General features: G+C 41.0%; 1 protein-coding gene across 5 annotated transcripts in view; it reads left to right on the top strand.

Moving 5' to 3' along the window:
* Window positions 1-22,143, top strand: part of LOC126342225 (involucrin-like) — a 257,264-nt gene that overhangs the window by 204,481 nt on the left and 30,640 nt on the right. For all 5 annotated transcript variants that reach the window (XM_050001838.1, XM_050001836.1, XM_050001839.1 and 2 more), the window contains one exon: window positions 15,694-15,785. In XM_050001838.1, coding sequence (XP_049857795.1) covers window positions 15,694-15,785 — 92 coding nt within the window. The remainder of the gene's footprint in view (window positions 1-15,693; window positions 15,786-22,143) is intronic.

The following is a 22,143-nucleotide window of genomic DNA, read 5'->3' on the forward strand; positions in this document are numbered from 1 at the left end:
AATCTGTTACCAAAATGGCAGGCTTAGAAGTTGATGGCACTGCAAGTCCACCTCCAACAGTTATGTCGTCTTCAGGCGAGAACCGTTCACAGCCAAAACCTGGACAATCCGGTAAGGAAAGATCATTTCAGAAGTCTTGGTTGATCAAATATACATGGCTAGAATAGGAAGCATTTACTGAAAAAGCTTTTTGCCTAACGTACAAAGAGGCAAATGCTAAAACTCTTATTACAATTATCTTCAAAAAAAAGAAGATGCATTTACTTCCATAGGGTTTTCTAACAGGAAAAAGGCTTCGTAAAAATTCCGTCTTCATGAAAATATGTTTACGTAGTAAGGAGGTGTACTGAAACTAAATTCTATCACTAACCGAAGTGTGGCCTCCCAATTGAATGAACATTTAGTGATACGGAGAAAGGTTATTGAGACAGTTTTTACTACTGTACAATTGTTGAAATAATTCAACAAGAACTAGCAATTAGAGGGCATGAAGATGTAAACTTAATTTATTTTTTTCCCCAGATGTTGGAACATTGAAAGAATGACATACCTGAGTTTAAAGATTCGTTAGTTGGTTAGGGTGTTCAGGGTTTAAGTGGACATCCCACGATATTCAAAACAAGATCATTGATGTACTAGGAAAGTCTGTGTTGAGAAAGGTATTGGCTTCAATCAAGAAGACTGAACATTTTTTATTACGGTTAGTGAAACAAGTGATTCTTTGATCCACGAACAAGTGTCATTTTGTATTCGTGCTGTTGATGATTCCTTAATCATCAACAAAGACTTCATTGGCTTATCCAAGACCCCCCTCCCCGCCAACACTGAATCACAGACTCTGTTTAGTATTTTAGAAGACGTTTTTGCTTATCTTGATTTGTCAATGGATAACTTAAAGAGGACAGTGGTATGATGATGGTGCCTCAAATATGAGAGGTAAGTTCAAAGGACTAAAAAAAGTTTATTTTGGATATAAAACCAAAAGCACGTTATGTGTACTGCACTGCTCGCAGTTTAGACTTGGCAGTTGTAGACAGTCTCCACCATCTCAAGTCTATGAGGAATATTATGGCTTTAGCCAAAGACTTAATAAACACCAAAAGGGAATCCAACAAAAGGATGGTACTTTTCAGAAGCATATGCTGTGAGATCGCCAACAACCAAGCTGGTCTATGGCCCCTTTGCCTGACTCTTATCTACTATGTGAGCTTTTAGTATCTTGAGAATATTGAAAAACTTTGAAGAACTTCTAGAGCTTTTTGAAACATTTTCTGCAGAGGACAAAACAGAGGCAGGTTGCAGATGTGCAGGCTACCTTGAGTCAATGTTACAATTCAAAATTTATTTCTTTTTACGTCTTTATTGCCATGCAGTGAACCCAGTGGAGGATGTCAATGAAAAAATTCAATGCCCTCATCTAAGTGTTGCTGATCTAGAAGAAATATATGAGGGCATGATTTGTATGTTGAATGGAAGGCGTGATCTGAACACTTTTGAAAATTATTTTGAAAAGAAAAACCTTCACAAGTTGATGATCCTTTGCTTCCCCGGAATTGAAGTATACCAAAGAAGTATGAAAACAACAAAGCCAGCTCACCACACACTTTCAAAACTCCAAAGGAATACTACAAAGCTATTTACATAGAAGTTTGTGCAGTCTTGCTTTACTGAGCGGTTTGCTTCAACTAGACTCACACACGTCATTGAAGTTTGCTTTTAGTAACCATAGGTGAAACACATTTAGAAAAATCAACTGAGTTTTTCAAAAATTACCTAGACGTTGAGAGACATAGACATTGAGACACTTGAGTATGCTAGCCGATAGTGCTAATAATAAACAACTGGTCTTAAAAAAACATGTGTGATGTAAGAAAGTACATTACACAAAAGCCTGCAGTTGGAGAATTGTTATGTGAAATAGTGAAGTGCATTAAGCTTCTCCACATAGTTCCAATCACAACACCAACAGCAGAACAGTCATTTAGCGCCCTTAGGTGTCAGAAGTCATATCTGCGGTCAAAAATTTCATATTCAGTAATCCAGTCAGATGGTCGACATTTACACCTTTCTAAAGACACTGTAGCCCTAATAATGGCATTTAGAGCAATAGTAAAAAATCTTTAAAAAAATAGAGAATTAAATACATACATAATGTTAAATTTACAGTTTTGAAATATTAGTACTAGTTTAGTACTGTATTACTACAGTACTGTATTAGTTATTTTCAAATACTTAAATTTTTTAGGGTGTTAGACCCAATTAAAACCTGCTATTTACACACTTTCTGACTGAACATATTAGGCATACTGTATTAACTTTATTAATTGTATTAAAGCATGAACTTGTTTTTATTTAAATGAACTCTGACCCTTATTCAAAGTAAGCTTAAATTAGCTATTTCACTTATTAATGAAAGTGCTATTACTGTGCGACAGCAATATTTTATGTTTTATTCCTTTAATGATAGTTCAGGATTTATTTAAATATAATTTCAGTCTTTCCAGATCTATATATTCACTGCTCTGTAATAGTCATAAGCATGATTATTGCTGTAAATTAAATTAGCTTTTTACAAAAATACTGTAAGTGTTTATGTTTTGTTTCTTTTTTTCAAATGTCAGGCTTGTCGAGTTTCCTAGTGTGTCGAGTTATCGAGAGCCCAGTTTTTGGGGTTCTAATGTTGATCATATGACTCTAAAATGCTTTAAAAAACTCACTCTTTTTCATCTAAGATTTGGAAAATTTCCCGGGGGTAAGACCCGCAGTATGAGCTCCCCCAATATTTTTTATAAGTCGCACCCCCCACCCCCCCACCCCCCTCCCCACCCCCTGAGTGTTCTGGAAATATATCAAAGACACATTCATAGTTTGACCACATGGCAGGGACAAATTGAGTCAGTTTTGTGAACATCTAAAACTTGAAAAAAATCTCATTATCTAAAACTCCATTCATAAAAACATAAAAATTTACCATGGAACAGGAAATGAGCATCTTTCTGCCATTCTCGGATGTATTAGTTCGACGATAGGAAGATGGGATTTTATGACACTGTGTTTACCATTACCCCACCCATACTGGTTTATACTTGCATGCCTCTAGCTGCCATCATTCTTCACAAACTATTGAGTTACTTAAAACTTAATTTTACTGTGCTTATGCAGTATCCAACACTGACAGCCTACAGAGGGAACTGGTACACCTGGAAGAAATTTTCCTTAAGAGAGCATATACAAAACATCAAATTAAGAGAGCTCTGCAGTAAAAAATACAAGACCAACCAAAAGCAGAGCAACAAGAGAGAGATATCAACTCTACAGCCTTTCTGCAATATGTGGGAAATACTTCTTCACAAATTGCAAGAGTTATGAAGAAGAATAAAGTGGATGTGATCTTCCTTCCACCGACCATGACAGCAGCTCTTCTGTGATCTGTGAAGGATGATGTGCTTTTATGAAAGGCAGGCATGTATGAAATTCCTTATGAGTGTAGAAGGTACATAAGATGAGCTATAAGCACTGTAAAAGAATGTTTCATTGAACATCAGTTATATGCTTGCTGTAATGTAACAAGAGATTCTCCAGAATAGTCACACATTCACTGACTGCCAATGAGTGCTCAATAGTGTTCTGAGTCATCTGCTGTGAATGTCATACCCAGTAGCTGCATTAAATGTGATCGTAGAAAGTTATTGGTGATTTTTTTAAAAATTACATTTAATGCAACTTTCATGACTGATGGTGGCAATAAGTCACAATTTCTACACAGGCAAGAGAGAAACATAATTTACAGGATAAACACTTAGATCAAATGCAAAGCATGTGTATGCATGTACCACAGCTGTCACTTGTGACCAATAAGAATGCAGTCCCCATTCATTTCTTGACCTGCACAAACTGCCATTGTTTGTGGATTGTACTGTAGTGATTGAGAACAGACAACTGTGCACACTTTGTATTATTATATGTGCTGTGGTGATGAAATTAGAACAGACATACACTGTGATCAAAAGTATCTGCACATCTGGCTGAAAATGATGTAAAAGTTCATGGTGCCCTCCATCAGTAATTCTGGAATTCAATATTGTGTTGGCCCACCCTTAGCCTTGATGACAGCGTCCACTCTCACAGACATATGTTCAATCAGGTGCTGGAAGGTTTCTTGGAGAATGGCAGCCCATTCTTCACGGAGTGATGCACTGACAAGTATCTATGTTGGTCATTGAGGCTTGGCATGAAGTCGGCATTCCAAAACATGCCAAAGGTGTTCTGTAGGATTCTGGTCAGGACTCTGTGCAGGCCAGTCCATTACAGGGATGTTATTGACATGCAACCACTCTGCCACAGGCCATGCATTGTGAACAGGTGCTTGATCGTGTTGAAATATGCAATAATCATCCCCGAATTGCTCTTCAACAGTGGGAAGCAAGAAGGTGGTTAAAACATCAATGTAGGCCTGTGCTGTGATAGTGTCATACAAAACAACAATGGGTGCAAGCCCCTTCCATGAAAAACACCATAACACCGGTCTCCTAATTTTGCTGTTGGCTCTACACATGCTGGCAGGTGGTGCTCACTGGGCATTCACCATACCCACACCCTGCCATCAATCGCCACATTGTGTACCGTGATTCGTCACTCCACACAACATTTTTCCACTGTTTAATCATCCAGTGTTCACACTCGTTTGGTATTTACCGGCATGATGTTTGGCTTATGAGCAGCCGCTCGACCATGAAATCCAAGTTTTCTCACCTCCCACCTAACTGTCATAGTACTTGCAGTGGATCCTGATGCAGTTTGGAATTCCTGTATGATGTTGTGGATAGATGTCTGCCTATTACACATTATGACCCTCTTCAACTGTCGGCAGTCTCTGTCAGTCAACACACTAAATCAGCTTGAACGCTTTTGTGTTGCACGTGTCCCTTTGTGTTTCCACTTCACTATCACATTGGAAACAGTGGACCTAGCAATTGATTCAAACCAGACGAAGCACGTGAAAAGGGAAGGGTACCCGTATAAATACGGACAGAGCACTTGACGCTGGTACCTGGTAAAGCTTGACTGCTAAGCTTATGTCTCAAACCAAACTTCTGTAGCTGTATCGTCATTCATTCGACCTAAATTGTGTCTCATATTACAATGGACCAACTTTGTTTCGATTTGGAGGTGCGGCCAAAACTTTTCTCTCCCCTTGAACTTCGAGTCTCAAATTTCAGGTGCAGCTTAGATTCCGGAATTTTTTTTTTCTTTGATTTCAAGTCTCATTTTTCAGGTGCTGCTTAGATTCGAGTGCGGCTTAGATTCGAGTAAATACGGTAGATGAAACTGAGATGGGAGACGACATGATGAAAGAAAAATGTGACAATTGGAATGAGGCATTAGGAGTATATGCCAATATGGTTGCACTATCAGTCGGGGGATGCCATTCACGTATTGTACAGCTGTTAGGCGCCTTTAATGACCACCAGCGGCGTACATCGGCCCCACATAATGCCACTCCAAAACAGCAGGGAACCTCTACCTCGCTGGACAGTGTGTCTAAGGTGTTCAGCCTAAACGGATTGCCTCCAAACACATCAGCGACGGTTGTCTAGCTGAAGCCATAAGCGACACTCATCAGTGAAGAGAATGTGATGCCAATCCTGAATAGTCCATTCAGCATGTTGTTGGGTCCATCTGTACCGCACTGCATGGTGTCAAAGTTGGACCTCGCCACAGACGTCAGGAGTGAAGTTGCACATCATGCAGCCAATTGTGCACAGTTTGAGTCATAATACAATGTCCTGTGGCTTCACGAAAAACATTATTCAACATGGTGGCGTTGCTGTCAGGGTCCATCCAATCCAAAAACCGTAGGTAGCGGTCATCCACTGCAGTAGTAGCCTTTGGGTGGCCTGAGCAAAGCATCATCGACAGTTCCTGTCACTATGTATCTCCTCTATGTCCGAACAACGTCGGATGCCTGGACACTTCCCTTCCTGGGACAAAGTAACAATGCAGATGTGATCAAACTGCGGCATTGACCATCTAGGCATGGTTGAACTACAGAAAACACGAGCCTCGTACCTCCTGATTGGATATCAGATCATCTCCGTCTAATAGGCGGTGCTCATGTATTGTTGTTTACATCTTTGGGTGGGTTTAGTGACATCTCTGAACAGTAAAAGGGACTGTGTCTGTGACACAGTATCTACAGTCAACGTCTTTGTGCAGAAGTTCTAGGAACCTGGGTGATGCAAAATTTTTTTTTCATGTGTGTATATTACTGTAAATATGTTAATTTATTTTTCCGAATTCAAGAAATAATAAGATCAAATATTTCAGTAAAGTAACTTAACTCTACCACACTATGAGTGCCTGGGAAGACGATGTCCAAGCGGTATTCACAAAAGCATTCACTTTGTAGCATGTATTTTAAAGGAAGATATACAGAATAATAGAAAATGGCAAATCTGCGACAGCAAAAAAAAAAAAAATACATTTCCACTAGTGTGGTAGTGTGAAGTGCTGTAAGTGTTGGTGGGATATGTCACTATGCTTGATTGCGCCAGTGTAGTGTTCCGAAACCACTAACGCAATAAATTAGGCCAACTCTTTTTAATTGGAAGTCTCAAATATCTTGATGATGAGAACTCTGAACACAAATATACAAAACTTCCAATAATACAGTCTCTGCCTGAGGCTAAGTCCAGATAGCAATATAATATTTAACTGTGCTGGTTACAATCACATATCAGTCACTGTTACAACATATTCCATAGGGCATTCAAATTAACCAATGAGGACCAAATAACTACTGCTCAGGATCTTGTGATACAATTCCAGGATTTGTTTCTTTGATGAGACTCTCCCTGTCACAGGTTGATGAATGTGGATGAATACAGGAGAGTCAAGTGATTGGCTGCTGTTATCAGAGTTAGCAAGTTTCTTGCGGGGTGCTTTCCTGACTGGATGATGTCATCATAATATTGGATTGGTGCCTATGGGAAGTGTGGCAAAAGTAGTTTATCCACCAAAGGTGACCTCTGCTGAGCATTCATCGGATTGGCATGGATCACTGCATTGGAGGCATGGCCAGCAACTGGGAACACAGCAATGTGGAAAGGGATGTATTCGGCAGGAGTAACTGGAGTATCCAACACCCCTCTCCCATACAGGAGGGTGGGCCTAAGCCTCGTCTTCGTCGGCCGCAACCTATAGTTGTGAACAATGTTTATCTGTGTCATGGCCTCCCTGCTGATACCGCAGGAATCTGCTCATGGCAGGTCATCATTATGAAATCCCTCCCTTCCAACATGCAAAAAGAAGTGTGTGGAACCTGCAATCGGAAAAGAGGTACAGGACTGGCAAGCAGACATAACTGGTACCACATTCAGAGCATGGTGACAGAAGGTCAGTGTGTCTTGTTGTAATGTCCCAGCAAAGTCCCCCCTCTTGATGGCCATGGCCCCAATGATGGCCATGGCCCCAATGGTGAGCTGCTGTTTCCCATACTGGAAGTCAGTAAGTCCTGCTGTGTCCTGGTGGTGATCTGCAGACCGGGACTGGAGAGTTTGCATCGGGCACCCGTGCATGTTTTCTACTCCTGACAGATTGTGGCGGAAGGAACTTCTGTAAGCAGAGAGAAGGATGAGGAGGACTTCCTCATAATTTAAGTTAATCACTAGATGTTTCATCTGAGTTTCGAAAGTGTGGATAATGCAGGTGGTGGCTCTAAGCCACCATGTGGATATGCTGAATGCTGAGAGTCTGATTCTATGCGACTATTACAGATTTGTTAAGCTATAGCTGGTGAGTGTATTTTGGTGTTCAATGCATTGTGCTTTTATGGTGCATATACTTTGTTCTATGCATATTTTACTACACTCATAGGGAATGTTGTGTATACCTGCTTTTCCTGACACCCTTCACAAATCCCAGGGGATCTAGCAAATAAGGATCTGGACATCATGCCTATGTCTGTTTTAGGAGGGTGGGACTTTGGGAAGTGGTGGTCGACAGAGGAGCATTCCCCTTGTAACTCTTTACCACCCAGGATTGGAGTAACTGCATTACTGTCTCTGCCGGAGTTTCGACTACATCTTGTTGTGCCCTGAAGTGAGAAGTGTCCTGCCCACTATCCTTGCCACCCCTTCCACAGTGGTATTCCACCGTCCACCAAACCTGCACAATATACTCGTCCATCCCTACGCAACCCCTGCTTGCATCCCCTTACTCATGGCTCACACCCCTATAGACATAGATGCAATACATGTCCCATACATACTCCCACCACCACCACCTACTCCAGTATGGTCACAAACATCGAAGGCAGGGCTTCATCTGAAATCAGTCATGTGATCTACAAGCTAAGCTGCAATCACTGTGCTGCATTCTATGTGGGGATGCCAACCAACAAGCTGTCTGTCTGCATGAATGGCCAACGACAAGCTGCGGCCAAGAAACAAGTGAACCACCCTTTTGCTGAGCACACTGCCAAACATGACATCCTTTATTTCAATGACTGCTTCACAGCCTGTGCCATATGGATCCTTCCCACCAACACCAGCTTTTCTGAATTGCACATGTGGGAACTTTCTCTGCAGTACATCCTACATTCCCATAACCCTCCTGGTCTCAGTCTTCGTTAGTTACTGTCCTCACCCATCCAGCCCCTTCACTGTTCCCAGCACTAAACAGCCGTCTTTCCACCATCACACTAGTCTTTTTACTTCTCTCCTTTTCTGTTACTTTTTCCCCTGCCCACCATCTAACCTGCAGTACTTCACTGTCCGCTACCCCCACTGTACTATACTTCCGCCTCCCCACCCAGCCTCCTCCTTACCACCACCCTGTCACCACTCCCGTCATGCACTGATGCTACTGCTCGCAGTGTGGTTTCAGTTGCTTGAGACTGTGGTTGTGTGTGTGAGTTGCGCATGCCCGTGTGTGTGTGTGTGTGTGTGTGTGTGTGTGTGTGTGTGTGTCGTCTATTGTTGATGAAGGCCTTACTGAAAGCTTTATTTGTGACAGTCTTTTTGTTGTATTTATCTGTGACTCTGCATCTCCGCAATATGGTGATTAGCAACTTTCCCTTTCATAATATTGTTACGTCAGTGTAGTGTGGAACAACCACTACAAAATAAACATCAATTTATTATAACTCTCAAATACCGCAATGAGAACTCTGAACACAAGTATATAATACTTCCAGTAGCACTATATCTGCCTTAGGATAAATCCATGTAGACTGTTCTGATTACAATAACAAGTCTGTCACTACTGTAATAGACTGCAGTATTGGCCATCCGAATTATCTACAATGATCAAAGAACTGCTGGTCACAACTCCATGATACAGTTCCAGGATTTGACTCTGTGATGAGATACTGCTGAGATTCTCTCTACAGGTCTCAGTCGCAGGTTATAATACCGTGTGGATGAATACAGTGGAGTCACATGATTGGCCACCACTATTGGAGATAGGGAGCCCATCACGCATTTGCTTTCCTGATCGAATGATGTCATCGTAGTCTCAGAGTGGTCCATGCAGCAGTTGGGCAAAAATAACTCCTCCACCAGGGGTGACCTCTGTTGAGCATGTGTCAGACTGCCACTTGCTCAATGCATTGCAGACATGGCCAGCAACACAGAACACAGCAGTGTGGGAAGGGAAGTATATGGCAGGGGTAGCTGGAGTATCCACAGTATGACTGGATTTCTGGTCTGGAATGGGTATGGATGGATTTCTTGTCTGTAATGATGCTCCAATAATAGTCACCCAACATTGTAGGTATCAACTTCCCTTCTGATTGTTTTTGCATAATAGATATGTATTATGGAATCTTTCTCTATGTCAGTCCAATCCTCCACTGAAACTCTCTGGGAAGAAGTCAGTGTGAGAGCCTTTCGAAGACATGTTGCAGCCAAAATCTTGATAAGTGTTGATCATTTAAGTTGCTGTTTCCTTGTACCAGGTGCATTCAGAAAGGTCGAATGACCAATAGAGAAACAAAAGCTTCACTAAGTCAGAAATATTTAATGGAATATTTATAAAGATTCATTGGCTTCTTCTCCACAAATTCACCACCATTTATCATAACAGTGTGTCATCATTGTATACCCATGTCATAGGAACCTGCCACCAATGTCCAGAGTCACAAAGTCACTGCAGTGTGTACCTCAGAATCGTTGTGGAAATGTTTTCCTGCCAGAAAACTCTTCATGGGACGAAGTCACTTGAGATGAGGTTGGCTGTGGGACAGATGATTGAAGATACAGCCAACACCACACAAAATATGTTGAATCAGTTTGATTGCTCCCATTCAAACTGATTCAACATGTTTTGTGTGGTGTTGGCTGTATTGCATCCCTCATTGTCGTGCACAATTATAATGTCTCTTGTCGACATCCCTTGTCTTTGCTCTTTATTGCCCTCCTTAGATTTGTCAATGGCTGACAATACCGATTGGCGGTCACAGTTTCCCTTCATGGTAGAAACTCATCAGGACACCGCATCGATCCCAGAAGACACTGCCCATGATTTTTTGACAGAGGCTGTCTGTTTAACTTCGGTTTTCATAGATGTAACTCTGTGCTGCCAGTGCACGGATAGTTGTTTTATTTCTGGTGTGACACATTACATCTCTGTTTCATCCCCAGTGACAACATGGTTGAGAAACTCATCATCTTTCTCTGTGTACTGCTGTAGGAATTTCGGTGCTGCAGTCAGGCATTTGATTTTGTATTCATCTGTCATTTGCCATGGCACCCATCTTGCACATACTTCATGAAAACCACGCTGCTGGGAGACGATGTTCTGCAACAGCAAGCAAGACATCTCTGGGAACTGACTAGAGAGGTCTGAAATTGGATCTGCCAGTCCTGAAGTGTTGCTTGTCAAACACTTTCCATTAGTTCTGGTGTTAACAGGGACAGTTGGCCACTATGGTCTTCATCATGAACATTGGCTCGTTTGTCAGTGAATTACCAGTTCTAGTATCTGATATCATGTACATACATTTAGCACAGTTGGGAATGTATCACTGCTGGAGATTGCTTCTGAACGTGCAAAAATTGAATAACTGCAGGAACCTCGCAGTTGGCAGGAGACAATATCACACCAGCCACTTCATCGTAACATTGTGCAGTAAACACAGCCATCAAGAATGAAGCTGCGTCACATATTCCGACATACCTCCTCTGCACTCTTGCGCTTGCATGTTCCTGTCCAACTGCTTCTGCTATCTCTGAATATGATCAGAACTTACTGCATCTCATAATGCATCTCATAATTTGCAGCTCTCTTCCTCCTCCTCCTCCTCCTCCTCCTCCTCCTCCTCCTCCTTCTTCATCATCATCCAAAAAAGGTTTCTGATACTTTGTTAAAACATTGGCATGCTTGTGCTTCTACAAGAGTCAAGCATGTTTCGTAATTTTGATCCAGCTGAAGTTCAGAGACCTGAGGACCCATAAAAATACACCTTTCATTTTTGCAGCTGATAGACTAGTAAATTTTTCAGCAAGATATGCAAATTCTCTGCAGGTATGTTCCATCACTTTTACAAATTGCATAATTGAAGCAAGTTTGTAGTGAGAAGTGGAAGAAGGATATCTTCATGGGCTACCAGACTTCGGCATTTTTTCATCCACTTTTCAGTTTCGATCAGACCGGTTTCTCTTTTATGTAGTTGGGTTTTCTATTACAAGTATCCCAGTTGCACAAGAAATCGACAGTGACTGTGAAATGGATGGCAATAAATGTCGTCATGTTGCTTGCCCAAAAACAATTTGAGAATTTTTTTCTACAATTTTGTAACTTTCTTTAACCATACTGGCATATGCAATAGGGGCAGAGCACTTTATTTCCATTGTGGAGCAAAACATTCTTGAGACCTACTTCTGATGGATCAGTAAAAAGTCTCCACTCCATGAATTGTATTTGAAGTCGAGGGCTTTCATTAAGCCAGCAACGTCAGAGCCCCCTCTCTTGCGAAGTAGGAAAAAAAATATGTCTCTAAATTTGTTGGTGTTGGTACTTTCGTGGAATAAATTATATTCATGTAACTTCAAACCAAGCAGTACCACCTTATGTTTAATCAGTCTTGCATACATACTAAATAATTTAAATCTAGCTGTGTTAATAAGTGTGACGTTGAACTCTAACTTTATTGCCATCCATTTCACAGTCACTGTAGATTTCTGAAGGAACTGGAAGACTTTCAGAGTGCGGCTCTGGGTCTCATGCAGAAAGTAGGTCTGGGTAAATAGTGTGATTCTTTGATTTCTTTTTCGTAAATACCCAAATATTCATCACACAAAAATAAAAGTCTGAGATGTGGTGTTTTGATTCCCTCCTTGGCATAAGTCCAGCAAGTAACATAGAATTTTTTTTTTTCTTCTTTCCACTGTTTAATTAATCTACATTAGCAAGTTGCGCAACATACATGTGGTGCCATTCTTTATGCTGGTCTCCAACATCCATTATAAAATCATGTTTATAAGTCTTTCTACGAAGTGAGAAATCTCTTTCTGTTTCTCGCAGATGGAATATCCTACAAATGTAGCAAAATTGTCATGAGTATATTGACAACAGTTCCAACGAGGCATTTTCTAAAAAAATTAACCAACATCTGAATACTAGAGCAGTTGCCATAAATACAGAAATTAGTATTGCCAGCTATTATTTGCAAAATTTTGCTTCTGTAAATAATGGCTTTCGTATTACATGAATGTTCAAATTAGTGGACAACTATCCGTGATAGTGAAATTCTGATTTCAGATGTGAATTTATCATTAAAAATTTATGCAGAATCATACACTTTTGTCCCACTTTTAGAACACTTGTAGAATAGTGATACCACAGACTGCAAGAACAGTGCAATAATTGTAATTCCGAAGAATTGTGTGTTTTATTTTGGAATTAGAGGGCTGTAGTGGATTTGAATGGGGACCAATCCTCCGTTTTAGCTGACGGTGAGGTACTGTGGGTATATATTTTAAAAGTTATGAATTGTTAAGACACCAGCATTTTAGGTCGCAGATTTTTGTGTTCTGCAGAGTGGCTGACATATCGATGTCTTGTTTAGTAATGTGTCATGGTGTTAGTTACTTCTCCATCACTTAGTGACTGTTGTCTTTCTTTTTGTGTGTGTTGGGGGGGGGGGGGGGGGGGGGGGGGTTCATGCCAAGAGTTCAGCCTTCAAAATTCTTTAGTTTCTAGTGGACATTTTTAGTATTGGCTCTAAAGACTGAGGTATTGATTATACTCTCATCTAGTTCACAGCAAATGTTTGCAATCTTCATTTTAGAACCACTAATACTTTGAACTTGCAAACAAATAGAAATGACTTACAGAGTTTAACGTGCATATACATCCAGAGGGTTAATAAACTGAAAAAAGTTTCAGGACATGGAAAAAAAGTCAACTAAAAAACTTATTTCTTCAGGCTCAGGCTGAAATCAAAAATTTATGACAGAAAATGAAAATTCCTCAGTAATGAAGTAAAAGAGTACCTCATTTAGCCATTCTTTCTTCAGTTTATTAGAATATTTGGATTCAGGTAGATTAATTCCATGTTACTCTAATGTTGTATTAAACAGATTTTACCTTTGCCAGTGCGTACATAGCTGATAATGGTCTATGTAAAGGAGATGAAGATAACAACATAATAATACACACATCGAAAAAAAATTTTGCATCATGTCAGTTCCAAGAGCTTCGGAACGTGTACAGGAGATTGGAATACAGATCAACATAAACATCATTTACGCCCCTCTTATTGTTCATGAAAACCACACATTGCATGTTGTACCACCATACAGTGAGACCTACAGACGTGGTGGTCCAGAATGCTGTACACACCGATGCCTCTAATACCCAGTAACACGTCCTCCTGTATTGATGCATGCCTGTATTCATCATGGCATACTATCCACAAGTTTATCAAGGCACTGTTGGTCCAGATTGTCCCACTCCTCAACAGCGATTTGGTGTAGATCCCTCAGAGGTGTTGATGGGTCATGTTGTCCATAAACAGCCCTTTTCAATCTATCCCAGGCAAATTCCATAGGGTTCATGTTTGGAGAACATGCTGACCACTCTAGTCGGGCAATGTCATTACCTGAAGGAAGTCATTCACAAGATGTTCACAATGGGTGTGTGACTTTTCAACGATGAATACGAATGCCTTGCCAGTATGCTGCCAATATGGTTGCAGTATCGGTCTGAGGGTGGCATTGACACATCGTACAGCCGATATGGTGCATTCAATGACCGCCAGTGGCATACATCAACCCCACATAATGCCAGCCCAAAACAGCAGGGAACTTCCACCTTGCTGCACTCACTGAACAGTGTGTCTAAGGCGTTCAGCCTGAACGGGTTGCCTACAAACACGTCTCCGACGATTGTCTGGTTTGAAGGCATACGCGACACTCATCAGTGAAGAGAACATGATGCCAATCCTGAGCGGTCCATTTGGCATGTTGTTGGGCTTATCTGTACCTTGCAGCATGTTGTCATGGTCGCAAAGATGGATGTTGGGACTGAAGTTGCGCATCATGCAACCTATTGCGCACAGTTTGAGTCATAACACAACGTCCTGTGGTTGCATGAAAAGCATTATTCAATATGGTGGCATTGCTGTCAGGGTTCCTCCAAGCCATAAGCCATAGGTGGCACTCATCCACTGCAGTAGAAGCCCTCGGGCAGCCTGTGAGGTATGTCATCGACAGGTTCTGTCTCTCTGTATCTCCTCTATGTCCGAACATTGCTTTGGTTTATTCCGAGACTTCTGCACGCTTTTCTAATTGAAAGCCCTTCCTGGCACAAGGTAACAATTCAGACGCAAATGAACTGCGGTATTGACTGTCTAGGCATGGTTCAACCACAGACAACACGAGCCGTGCACCTCCTTTCTGGTGGAATGACTGGAACTGATCGGCTGTCGGACCCCATCTGTCTAATAGGTGCTGCTCATGCATGGTTGTTTACATCTTTGGGTGGGTTTAGTGACATCTCTGAAGAGTCAAAGGGACTGTGTCTGCAATAGAATACCACAGTCAACATCTGTCTTCAGGAGTTGAAGCGGGTTGACACAAAACTTTTTTTTTTATGTTTGTATAAGAGAAGGAGCAATCACATTTCCAAAGTAGCTTTTGCTGTCCTAATATATATTTAATTGAGAAGTAATTCCCATAATTCGCAGTGTTAGTAGATTACCACTTGTCAGAATTTATTTGTAGCATACTCCACAGAGATAGCGAACAGTGTTTTTACCATTTTATGTATGACTTGACTCGTTTCACATCCCTGAAGGCTCTCCTCCAAGATGGTATTTACAGAATGTGGCAAATGAATGAATCTGCAAGGCACCCTGCTCATTATTCAGTCACAACAAAGGTCGACTTGTTAGTTGATACTAAGGGCTAAAGAAAAACTGTAGTTATGGGTTTTACAGGCTCTAGTTCACATGTATGTAGTAGACACTCTTTAAACCCACCTCCAATAGTGGTAGAAACTGTTCAGGTATTTTGCACTGTGACACACACACACACAAATTTTATTTAAGTGCTCAATTTATTTTTATTGGGAAATATGGTCCATTCATGTCTCATTTTTGACGTCATTCATTTCTACTTATATGAGCAAATTATATGAAATTGTTTTTTCATTGTATCAACAAGCATGTGACATAAATTTGTTTTACAGCGTTACATGTAAGTTATATGGAGGACTCAATTGTTAAAAGGATACCAGTCATTACTGAAGCAACCATTTGCAAAACTTTGGATCAACATAAGGCAAGTATACAGTACAGCTGTTATTTCTTCTTATTTGACATATCTGATGTTATGACATGGGATACTTCAGTGTTATGTCTTGGTTATCAGTTTTCAAAGATGTAGATGTAGAACATTGAAGCCTGTCAGCACTGTTGCCAAGACTGGGAACATTCTGCCAGTGTATTGCTGCCAAAGGGAACTAACTTTGAATGGAAAATAGTGCTGTCTCAAAACAAATAACCACTTTCGTAGATAAAAAAATCAGTGTCGTTACTTTTCTCACACATATCGTATATTGCAGCTGTACAAATTTTCTTCTTTGTAATTATGACATGAACTATTTTAAGGTACAGGCAGTCCTGAATCCTCGTTTTCAGGGGTGAAAGTCTGCAGCCACTCCATTTAAAAAAATATAACTTTCTTGCTTTTAGGCGTAGAAGGTTCTAATAATATCATCATCTACTATGCAAAAATTTGATAATCACTTAGACTACCAATTAAAAGAACTATTTACATGCTTCAATTGGATGTGCTGGGAATGTGTAAAAGTCCGAAGTGATACATGATCTGTGCTTCTCTGGTCACCGTGTGACACAGAGATAGAGAAGTCAGATGTCAGGGATTACAGACTGGCTTTATTTTCCTGCATAGTTAACATAAAAAAGAAGGGAAACAAAGTGAAAAATTTTGAAACAAGCAGTTATTGTATAGATCTGAACCTAGAGACATGTGCTTGTGAAATGTTATTGCAGAAAACTTACCTTGTACTTGTAACAATATGCAGATCCCCTCAAGGAAACTTTCAGCTATGAAGTCTAGATGCATTATTGAGCGACCTGTCAGACAAGAAGAAACTGTTTGTAGTTTATGGAGATTTTAGTGCAGATTTATTGAAAGATTCGGACAGGAAAAACAAACTGTAATCTTTATTTGGCTATTTAAATCCAATTTCAGTAACGAATTTTTTAACTTATTTACAGCAAGATAGCAGGACACTAACTGATAAAATTTTTATACACGGTCTTCTGGCTGAAATAGTGTGTATGCAATTGTTATGGACCATCTTATGATGATGCAGACATAATGGAAAGGAGGAATTCAACACTTACAGCTTTGAGGCATATTCATACAAAGCAATGAGGCTTTTTTAATGAGGCCAAGATACAGTGTTTCAAGAATAAGTTAAAAGATGTTGCATGGGATAAATTTGAGCAGTGGAAAGTTCATGTTGGAATAGCAGCAATATGGAAATGATAGTTTGCTGCTCCCCATGTAGACGTGTTAAGCTGTAGCAGGCACATTGAAAAACAGTAATCTTATTTTTTTGTTGTGTCTGTCTCCAACTCAACATGTCCTTTTTAGTGAGTAGCAATTTATACTTTCCTTATTATTGTAGTGTGGAATGAGGTACACACAGAAAGAGATGCTAATGTGAAATTATATATGTACTATACTAAATTTCTTTCAGTATTCAAAAGTAGCACTCCAAAGAGTTATTCAGAAAATCCATTCAAAAATGTAGAAGCCTTGGCTAACTAATAGGATTAAAATCTCTTGTAAATTGGAAAGTTTTGTAAACGCTGTAACATTTAAATATCCAACATTACTGACATTCTTTAAAAAAAAGTCTTAAAAATGTTGAGAAATGAGCATGTCATGGCAAAAAGATAGAGTAGCTGCAGGACAGATTCAAAATGGTCTCTGTAGGTGATATTCATTACAAGCAATGTGTTGTCATTGAATTTCTCAGTGCAGAGAAGGAATCTGTGGGGAATAATCACAAAATTGTGTGAAATCTATGGAGCACCTGCTGTCAACAGAAGTACAGTAGTAGTAGTAGTAGTAGTAGTAGTAGTAGTAGTAATAGTATAGGGGTTTTGGGCTCACGACAGCAAGGTCTTCAGCGCCCGTTCAGTAACATAGTGAGACGGCTGTCGAGAAAAATCCGAGAACAGGAATATAAAATGAAACAGAAAACATGGGTAACAATTGTTGAAAAACATGGACACCAAAACTTGGGATGAAGCAGAGTGTCAGCAGTAAAACATGGACAACACAGGAAGAAAATGATAGAGGAAGCTAAAAGAATGTAGCAGATGGAAGTGGCTGGCTGACCGCAAGGAAAAAAGGGGAGGAGTCAGCCATTCTGCAATACACTAAATCCTCCAGCCTAAAAGTTTAGGAAGTCCAGACACATCACAAAACTTAAAAACCCTAGACACACACATCTCATCATTAGCTAAAACAGAAGGCAGATCCCCATCAACTTGTGCTTCTGCCCGGGCATCACGGTATAAAATGCAGTCTGTTAAAATGTGCCAGACAGAGATGTGCACATCACAAAACGGAGGATCCTCCCGCCGTAATAAAAAGCTATGTGTGAGAGGACAGTGCCCGATCCGAAGACGTGTGAGGGCCATCTCCTCCCGCCTGAGCAACCGGCACGAGGAACGCCACGGCCGAGTGGTTGACTTTATCAACCGCAATTTATTGGCCGTTACCGCCTGCCATTCGTCCTCCCACAACTCCATGCACTTCCTGTGGAGTGCAGCGATGACTGACTGCAAGGGAATAGGACACTGGACCACATCCTGCTGTCTGCAGGCCTCCTTGGCAGCCCGATTGGCCTGTTTATTGCCCCATATGCCGACATGACCAGGCACCCAGCAGAAGGATACTTCTGTACCCCGCCGTTGGAGCAAGTACAGTTGGTCATGTATCAGCTGGACCATCTCCTCAGTTGGGTACAGGTTCTGCAGTGATTGTAAGGCACTAAGAGAATCGGAGCAGAGAAGAAATCGATTGCCCCAAACACGATTCATCTGCTCCAGTGCCTTCAGGATCGCGTGGAGCTCCGCTGCGAAAATGGTATATTCTGCAGGGAGGCGAATCCGGGTAACTTGATCAGGGAACACTACAGAACAGCCAAGGAAATTCTCCTGTTTGGAGCCATCAGTGTAAACAACAGTGAAACCGTGATGCACATCTAAAATGTTAAAAAAACAGATATTGGAATGTAAAATCTGGTGTGCGATCTTTCTTATAATTAGTCAAATCTAAAATAAGTTTTGGTCTCCGGAGGAGCCAAGGTGGAGATCTGCTCTAACCACGACGCAAAACACGAAGACCAGCCATTGACATCGCAGCGAGGCAATCCTGTGCGCAAATCCCATAGGGCTGCGTCGCATGTTGTCGGTTATGAAATAACTGTGCCACAGGAGGCTGAGCAACGGTATGATATGCAGGGATGTATGGTGTGGACAAAGCACTGTAAGTAGCCGTCACCGCATATGAAGTGGCGGTTCACCAGCCTCTGCACAGAGGCTCAGTTTGGGGCTAGTTCGGAATGCCCCAGTGGCCAACCGAAGCCCTTCATGGTGCACAACGTCCAACATCTTTACGTCAGAAGGCCTCGCAGACCCATACACCGTGCACCCATAATCGAGCCGAGATCGCACAAACGCCCTGTAAAACTGGAGCAGACAAGTCCTGTACAGTTAGTCACTGGGCACAGAGAGTGAGGTCATCACAAGGCGGTTTGGGAGAGATCCACGATTTGCATCAGTCAGAGAGACCATTCACAACTGTCACATCTGACATGGTGCAGCGAGTTGACGTTGTCATTTGCGAGGACAGATTAAAAAATGCCATTCATGGAATACATTTTGTGGATGAGGAGGAGGAGATTCACACAGTGAAGCACTGACTCCGCCACCTTGTTTCATGACTCTGCCACCTTGTTTCACACTGGGGGAAGGCCATAGAATGGGATAGAGATTACATGAAAAAATAGTATGTGTAAGTAAAACACCATTCTTCTTTGTGTGTAATTCTCATTATGTTCAATAAAGAATTGTGCATACTTTCTGGGCAACCATCATAAGTGACAAATGTTGTGACCAATAATTCACGAGTTGCTAGTGTTTTTGACAGTTACCTGTGAAATGTAGCAGCAAAAGTAGGATCAAATAATTCAGTCCTTTGGAAAACTGTTGCAAAATCTCAAGGTTGGTGCTTGGTATGCAATGTCTGGTGTCCACATCATAACGTGATTCTTTCACCAAACCGATATGTCCAAAAACTGTTTAATCTTACATGGATCAACTCACAGAAGAATAACTGTATGGATATTTTCAGCAAGGTGGAGCAACAGATACACTCTCGGGACAACCTCGTCATGAGTGCATAAGGTATTTGGTGGGGAGAGCAAAGTCAGCAGAGGTAGTGCAATCTCCTGGTTGTCTCAACTGCCTTATCTCTCTCCCTGTGATTTTTATCTTTGGGGCACATTGGAGGGTCATATGTGCTCAAATAATTGTTACACACTGGAAGAGCTGTAGCAGAACATTGAAAATGCTATTCCCACCATCCTTCAGGCAGAGTTGCTATGCGTGTCTCATAGTTTGATAAGTTGAGCACAGTGCTGCATTGATGTCAGTGGTGGCCATTTCCATTATCTTCTGTGATATTCATTAAGAATGTTTGTAAATATTTTTCAGGGCAGTTTCATTTTGCTCACTCTGTATATATGAATCATCTTCACTTAACATTCATTTAGCAGAATAGGCACTTTTTGCAGGTGTTACCAGTGTTACAATAAATCACATTAGAGAGAAAGCAACAGAAGAGATTGATAATGATGTTTTTCAAAGAACTAGCAAATGGTTATCTGAAAATGAGCTACCCTAAAATTTGAGAAAATGCTCTATGTTCACTTCTGCACAACAGATAGTGCTACACAAGCAGTTGATGTAGCACATGAACAGGAGTTGAAGAAACAGGGTAGAATGCTCTGGACGTTTGGGTACAAATTTTTAAGAGAACTTGAACTGGAAGAAGCACATTGCTGAGCTGCACAAACAATTAAGTTCAGCCACTATTGCTATTGGTATAATTGCTAATCTTGGGAACAAACAAATCAACCTCCTAACATATTTTATGTATTTCCATGCAACAATGTCTTCTGGAATAATTATCTAGGGTAGCTCCTCAGTTAGATTATTGTATTTATTGCAGAAAAGCAAGCAGTAAGAATAATATGTCATTTTTAGTGTTCTGTGTTCACCCATCTCGTTGGTACGACTTCAAGGAGGTAGGTGTTTTAACTGCTCCATCACAGTATATATATTCTGTAACAAATTATTTGTCATGAATAATCTGTCACAATTTGAGAATATTAGTCATGTCCATACCTACAACCATAGGATTAAAAATGACCTTCATTGCCAATTTTTAAAGCAGTTATTGTCTGTGAAAGGAGTTTAGTATGCAGCAATGACGACACAGTCATCACCTGTCCCCACAGAAAAGACTGATTCCTTGTCTTCCTTATCTGAACTCCACACAGTCCAACATCAAATTTATTATGAAGACCTGAAAAGAAAGTAGACAATCAATCCTAGATGTCATGGACAAGAGAGAAGCTGATGGCATGCCGGGCCACAGTGTGTATCAGAAGAAAATACACATTATCTGTATTTGCACACAGTCAGCCGCCACCATCCTGTGCAGAAAAATAGAGTATTAAAAATACTAGTACACAGAATGTGCACCATCTCAGATGCAGAGTGTCTGCCCCAGGGACTGGACCACCTCAAAGTTGTGTTATGAAAAAATGGTTACTCAGATAGTCGGATTAAGTGCATTACTCACCCCATGGCTAAGTACAACCTAATGTAATGTAAGAAGAGGTAGCCACAGCCTTTATACTGTCCACCTGCATGCTCTCTGTGAAAGTTGGGCACATATGTTAAAGCATCAAGTAATAACTGTCTTTTGTCTGCCAAATAAAACACAGGTATCATTGGGGAGTCTCGAAGATGACTTTGGTTCATGGAAGGCCAGGATATATCAGATTCTGTGTCACTGTAGCAAAATGTGTATTGGACAAACTGTGCACCCTGTAGAAGACTGATGCCGAGAATATCAGCAGCACAATTGACTTATGAATACCAAGAAATCGGCTGTCACAGAGCACTGTTACTCAGACAATCATGCGATGGAGTAAGAATGTACCAGGATTTTAGCCCAAGCTTTGAAAAACTGTGACCTTGTTGTTAGAGAAGTGATCATAAGTCATACTAGGGGCAAGGGCTCTAATTAGGAAAACCCTCAGCAAACAAAATGCTCTGGCAGCCAAGGCAAACAGAGCAACTACAAAAATGCTATGACAGACGCTGATGCAGTCGCCTCTGTGGCTCCAACTTGTGCCTTCAGGTATGGACGGTGGAGGGAATGGCTTCCAGTGGGAGTGATATAACTAGTTTATGTGCCCCCAAGAGCTGAGTTCATCAGCACACTTGGCAACGGTGACTGACAAGTCTGATTGCCGAAATATTGTGCCTGTTGGCCACTATGAACAGAGATTACTTCCATG

The sequence above is a fragment of the Schistocerca gregaria genome, chromosome 1 (assembly GCF_023897955.1).
Source record: "Schistocerca gregaria isolate iqSchGreg1 chromosome 1, iqSchGreg1.2, whole genome shotgun sequence".
Lineage (NCBI taxonomy): Eukaryota > Metazoa > Arthropoda > Insecta > Orthoptera > Acrididae > Schistocerca > Schistocerca gregaria.